The sequence below is a fragment of the Oxyura jamaicensis genome, chromosome 1, assembly GCF_011077185.1.
Source record: "Oxyura jamaicensis isolate SHBP4307 breed ruddy duck chromosome 1, BPBGC_Ojam_1.0, whole genome shotgun sequence".
NCBI classification, from domain to species: domain Eukaryota; kingdom Metazoa; phylum Chordata; class Aves; order Anseriformes; family Anatidae; genus Oxyura; species Oxyura jamaicensis.
The window spans coordinates 178,368,003-178,374,561 of NC_048893.1; the positions used below are offsets into that span (position 1 = coordinate 178,368,003).

The following is a 6,559-nucleotide window of genomic DNA, read 5'->3' on the forward strand; positions in this document are numbered from 1 at the left end:
TATGGTGCATTAATGCACACATCAATAGTGACCTAGAAGCATTAGTGACCTAGAAGCATTTCTGTATGAAACCATTATTCTCAAATAAGCACTAGTTTATTACTTTCAGTCTTTACTGGGCTTTTTGGAAATTTCATACCCCAAAATTTTCACATCCAAATCTTTAATCCGTCTCTGTTTGAATTACATTAAATAGCAACATCTGAGGTTTTAGATTGTTTCTAAATGTTTAAACCAAAACATATAAAGGAAAACGGCCTATCAGTTTGTCTGTAATCTTTTATAGCCACACATAGGAGAATTTTAAACCATGATCCTGTTTCTAAAAGTATGAAGCATTCAGAAAATCTTTTTCCATTGTAGGTCACCACCACCTGGATCCATGTAGTATTTTACACTGATGCCTCAAATGTCAGTGGAGAGGAAACAGAGAGTATGCAAGACTAAAGTCAGATTCAAGGAAAGCCTGAACCTGGTTAATTGTTAATGATGAGGAGAGGAGGAAGCAGCGAAGTCCATTATCTATTTATTTGCATTCTAAAATGCAGATTGTCTATTTGAGCACACTTACTTTGCCTCAATATCAAATATAAAGTTCTCATTCCAGATGGAGTAGTATGGCTGAAGTGGGATGAGTTTGACTTCAAAAGATGGAAGCTCTGCATGAAAAAAAAAAAAAAAAAAAGACAACAATATGTCATGGCATGTGCATTGAAATATATCATAAACTCCTGGCGTGTTACAACACCCCCTGAGAGGATGGAGCTGCCTTTTAGTTTGAATCAGCATTCTGAAGCAAATCTCCTGATCACTTTCCCTTACTCTTATTTGTTTCATCTTGTGAAGCAGTCTTGGAGCGCAAAAAAAAAAAAAAAAAGAATTAATCCCATGACAATAAGCTAGAAAACACTGATTTTCCAGTCTTATTATCTGATCCTGTATACAGGCATTTACAAGGGATGCAGTAGGATCCATTACTCTGTTACTAGTTACCTACTAGGTACTCACTAGCTAAAGCAAAAGCATAGATTTGTTGAAGTGACATTTTTAATAAAGTCCTGGGGTTTCTTTCTGTTTGTGTGTTTTAAAAGAAAAAAACATACTAATATTTTCAAGAAAGCATATTTTCAGCACACATATCAAGTCATTTATTCCTTCAAATTGTTGAATTTCTACATTTTTATTCTTTTACACTATGTCCTTGTTTTTCCTTACAGAAAGATTTTCTGAATATGGGGACAACACAAATCAACTACTAAACTGCATTTTTACCGTGAGAAAATAGCTTTTTTTTTTTTTTTTTTTTTTTTTTTTTATATTTTGAGCTTTTTTGAAGATCTTAGTCAGCATTTGAATGGTTTCAGTAGCTAATCTCAATTTTTTTTTTTTTTTTCTGCAGTAGGAGAGCCCTTCCAAAAAAAGAATTGTGACAAATGTTAAGGTTGCCAAGTCTGTTTAAAAATGAAGTGGTTTTTGTTTGTTTGTTTGTTTGTTTTTCCAAATGTAAGTGTAAGACACACAAAAGAAGAATTCTCCTTCCGTAAATCAGACATAGCCAAAAGGAACTGAACACACTGTGAATCATGTCCTTAGTACCTAACTACAGCCAGGTTTTATCACTGCAGTATATCTTGTAACCAATAGTGATGGCCTCATACATATAATCCAACTTAAATTTTCTCTTACCATATTTTTTAACTTCAAATTCCGCTGAAACATTGGACATTTCATAACTATGAAACCAGGCTTTGATTTTCCAGCTTCCAGGCCTAAAGTTCAGATTCAGCAGAAAATAGTTAATTAAGATTCCTCAGATATTTTATGATTTTAATATATCTAAATTATTACTAAATACTACTATTTTCCTTTATTTTATCTGTTCCCAAACCAATTTATTAACAGATTTTATTTATTTATTTATTTATTTATTCATTTATTCATTTATTTCTTTTCTTGAAGGAGCCAACAATGTACTGCCAAAAGTCCTAAGTACCACTCCAGCAGACATCCTGAGGAACTGCAAGACAACATATTTGCTAACTACATGTAACATGCCTCTGAAAATCCCACAGAAATAGAGATCTCACTATGTATTCCCTATAGCTTACCCTTAGAGCTTGTGATGTCAAAATCAGGACAGCATGCAAAAACACGTTGAATATTATGTAAAAGCTGAAGTCCGTTTCAAATCAGAGGTATCACACTTTACTAACTAAGCCCTTACAGAAGTGTTCTCATGAGTATAGTCATATGGTTGATGCAAATAGTCAAGTAGTTTGTTAAATTGTTCCTTAGCAGGATAAAGGTTGCTAACCATAGCATATTAACATTAAAGCCAAGATTAGGTGCCTAAAGGCAGCCCATAGAAAGAGACATTTGGACATGTGAACTGTTTTAATGAACAAGGTAGAGTAACGTACTCAGCAATGTCGGGTATTTCAAAATTTTCACTGAACACTGTTTTTATTTTCCGTTCTGACTTTTTAACCACCATTCCTTTTGAATTCTGTTGAGAGAGAAGAAACAAGCAAATATAAGCCAGGTGCCAAGTAAGAAGCTCAAGTTCCTGTACTGGTCCTAAGGAAGACATGCTCTATTTATTTCCTTAACTTAGTTTTCATGCTTTACACCTCCCTCCATGCACTGACATTGGCTAAAATAATTTTTGCTATGTCCCACAAGATATACATATTGATGAGATGAGATGAGATGAGATAAGATGAGATGATGAGATGAGATGAGATGAGATGAGAGAAAATATAGTTATATATATTTAGCTTTACTCTTGGACCTTCTGTGGAAGCCTTTCATAGTGCCTGTGCTGAATAAGCATTTATTAAAAGTACTTTTTTTGTATACTCACTAGCACAGCAATTGTAACTGTGTCTTCTGCTGGCCTCATAGCATTGTCCAGAATGAAGATCCTGTATTTTACTGTTTAACAGAAGAAAAAAAAAATGTGTTCACTTTTTTTTTTTTTCTAGATAACAATTATTACAAGCTCTTACATGAGCCCTGAATTTAACATAATACTCTTTTTTTTTTTTTTTTTAAAAAAAAAAAAAAAGATTGCATTCTTCCATATTCTTACATGTTATATGATTGAACAAACATCATTTTGAAGCAACTTCTGAAAAATATGCAGGGAGCATCACACTCCCCTCCCCCCTCCTTCCTCCCCTCCCCCCATTGTATTCCTTCTGCACTCAAGGACTACAACCACAAACACAATTTTTCCTTTACCTCCCTCTTTTGTTACTTAAATAAATTAAGTAACAAAATTGTTGTGGTCTTAAAGTGCAAAGGATGCTTAGTGCTGGAGGAATAGTTTCTTGGAAGGTCTTTAAAATTTATTTTATTTTCAGAAAGATAATAAATTTCCAGATGGAGAGATAGCTGGGGTTAAAAACAAGTATTTACATTAACTAGAATCAAGTCATTATAACTTTTTAAAATCATGCCCTTGTAATATCTATATTCAACATCTGAAATGCAGCATTTTTATGTTAACCTTTGGAATTTGGTGTGTATATAGGCTTGTCTGTCTGAATGAAAATGTAGCCTTTCTTGGACGACAGGAGGATGCGGATGTTTTGAACAGCCTCCTTATAAAGGTCCCTGCTTTCTGTGACAAACAGAATATGCGGCCTTTTACTCTTCTTGAACACATCCTGCTGCAGAAATTCTGGCTTGACCTGAAGATAACAAAAAGAAGAACTGCACAGAATCAGACATGAACCTGGTAACCTCAGTGCCACACAGCTGGGGGCCAAAACTACCCAAAGGGCTTAAACCATTTCAATGGCACCATTCATCAGAAGGTACTCAAGTCTTTCTTTGACATTTTCTTTGTAAGTAGAAATGCTATTCTTCCATTCTATGCCATAGAAATAATATTTTTTATTGTTCAATGTCAATAACTCTAGCTCAACGACTTTTCTTCAGTCTACAAGCATGTCAAATTTCAGTTACCATACCGTTTGGTAGCTACATCCTCTAACCCTTCTTTGCTAAAATCTTGTCCATGAGATCAGAACTTTAACTCATGAAGGTTTCTAAACATCTTGTTCAAGAGGAACCTGATTTGACACCTCAGCTTTTAGCTTTGGTAGCAATCAGAGATAAACCAAGTCTTGGTGTGTGCTGTTTTCCAACCGAATAGCTCAAAGCAGTGCTCCTGAATTAAATGCTGCTAGATTTCACAGAATCATGTCAGCAGTAAACGATGTAAAGCAGGGTGTAAAGTTGCATTGAACAACTTACAACTTTTTCAAGATTTCCCCTCTTTTGTAGGATGGTCAAGAAAATAAGGCCAAGGAACTGAACTGTTACAATCCCAAATAAACAGACAAAAAATATATCTATAAAAGAATGACGAAACAATGAAATGTTTTAAAATTAAATTTCATTACTGATCTGCGGTGATGAAAAGGCACTTCATAACCATGTGACAAAACCTTGGGCTTAGTGGCTGGGCAGAGAACACCCAACATCACCAATGAAATTATTTTAGGCATTGTTTTATTAGCTGATTGGGTGAACTGGGAGCTGCTGTCACTGATAATTGATGTTTTGTCTTTTCTCCCTAGGGATCAGTGTTGTGTCTGTTCGAACATATTTCTATTTGGAACAGATTAAGCAATTTATATCACCAGATGATTAAAACACATCACTATGATGGCAGACTTACCATCAGTTTTTTCATCTCTTGATAGTTATTCCTTTGGTTAAGGTTAAAGATGATCCTCTCTGATAGAAGCTGATTTTTCATCTCATCTTTGAAGTATGAGGTAACTTGCACGGGGCTCTTTGCTCCATGAACTTGAATGGTTATTGTCTCCTCTGTGCCCACATGCACCACATTTGGGGCAGTGATGAGAAATCTAAAACAACATAGAAGTACATTAACCAACATGATTCTGCATAGCATAATGTCCAGACAATGTGAATTTTAAAGAAAAAAGTGGACTTGTCAGTTCTACCATCACAAAATAGCTGAGGTTGGAAGGGCCTTGTGGACTAGCCAGCCCACAGCACTTGCTAGTTAGAGTATATGCTAAAAGAAGGCAGTTTCTCCCTGACTGATCCCCAAATTCTGAATCATCACATTTAAGCCCTACAAAAGATCAACCCTTATAGACAAGTGAAAAACGAAACAAAACAACAACCACAAAAACACTTCAGTATGTACCAGGGACTGCCTATGTTATTCATAGCCTGGTTTAGATCCTAGAACCTTTGGAGAAAATTCTACAAACTCAACTTTCTGAAGACAAAAAAACCAGCCATGGATTAAGAACCAATGCATATGAATAGATATTTATAAGTACATTCTTGATAATATGAATTCACATATCTTCATGTACTAGTAGCTACATTATGCCAGATTATGCTTTAATATGTCAGGAGGTATCAATTTCATATATAATTGTATGTATGGGATTTCAAGCAGCTGGTCTTCCCTTAGATGATATAGTTTGTGAAAGGCTGGTAATGCAAGACCATGTAAGACCACACCCTAAGAAGACTAGGGAACAGGTTGAGATTTAGTTTTCTCTCTATTATTTCCCTTTTTCTTATCTCCATGGTATTTCTTAGTAATTATTTTCATGACCTTTAAAATGTAGATCATGATTCTTGACCTCTTTTTTCAAGTATCCTTTACCCACAAATATTAGACAACTATGGAAAGAGATATATATTACTGGTACTAATGGCACATACACAAAGAACCGTTCTGGGCTCAGAAAGCCATTTTTTGACAATGACTATTTTGCAGAAGTTTTCTAAAAAGTTAAAAATTAAATGACTGTACCATTATCAGAATGGCTTGACTGAACTTTCCTTCTTTCTTTCTTATTTATTTGTTTATTTAATAATTTATTTTTACCTTTTTTATTGACATTTCTTCTTTCTTAAGTTTATAAAATTAAAGTATATAGCAAGGAGGGATTAAAGGTGATATATTTTTTCAATAGAAGCTAAAATTGCTTCCATATGATTAATGAAATGCATCACATAGTCTAAATCTTAACATAAACATAGGAAATTTGAGAAAGAAAAACACAGAGCAACCTTCAATAAACATTAAAAGGTTTTGTCATTTTTACCTGTACATTCATGAAACTACTTTCTAATATTTCTAGTTTACAATTACTAATGACACTTGTCTTTCAGTTACATCTATCCTCATGAAACACTTGCTCCCAATCTTTATTGTTTTCATTTGTTTTCTCTAATTCATTAGTCAGGCAAGCTTGACATCTCTGTGCATTCAAATGCTTGAATGATGAGGGGAAAGTTTTCACTTTCAGCTGTGTTCATTGTTGTTTCCCGCAGACTGAGGGGGATTTGTTCTGAAAGTGCCACTATGCCACCCACTTAGAGTCTGTTGGCTCTAACAAAAGGGGAGTGAACTTACACACAACACCTGTCTTCACACAGAGAAAAGAGAATGCAACATTTCCTCACTGCAATAGCCCAAAGAAAATCAAGAAAATCAGGGATCTTCCAAAGGGTCTTTTTTTTTTTTTTTTTTTTTTTTTTTTTTTTTTTTTTT

General features: G+C 34.4%; 1 protein-coding gene across 1 annotated transcript in view; it reads right to left on the reverse strand.

Annotated features, from left to right (window-relative positions):
- The window catches only part of LOC118165691 (complement C4-like), a 42,902-nt gene extending 38,019 nt beyond the window's left edge, over positions 1–4,883 (reverse strand). Inside the window, exons 1-6 of the mRNA XM_035323907.1 lie at positions 4,691–4,883; positions 3,512–3,695; positions 2,864–2,934; positions 2,421–2,506; positions 1,687–1,769; positions 572–659 (exon numbers count right to left, since the gene is read on the reverse strand). Coding sequence (XP_035179798.1) covers positions 572–659; positions 1,687–1,769; positions 2,421–2,506; positions 2,864–2,934; positions 3,512–3,695; positions 4,691–4,771 — 593 coding nt within the window. The 5' untranslated portion in view covers positions 4,772–4,883. The remainder of the gene's footprint in view (positions 1–571; positions 660–1,686; positions 1,770–2,420; positions 2,507–2,863; positions 2,935–3,511; positions 3,696–4,690) is intronic.
- Between the last annotated feature and the right edge of the window lie 1,676 nt (positions 4,884–6,559).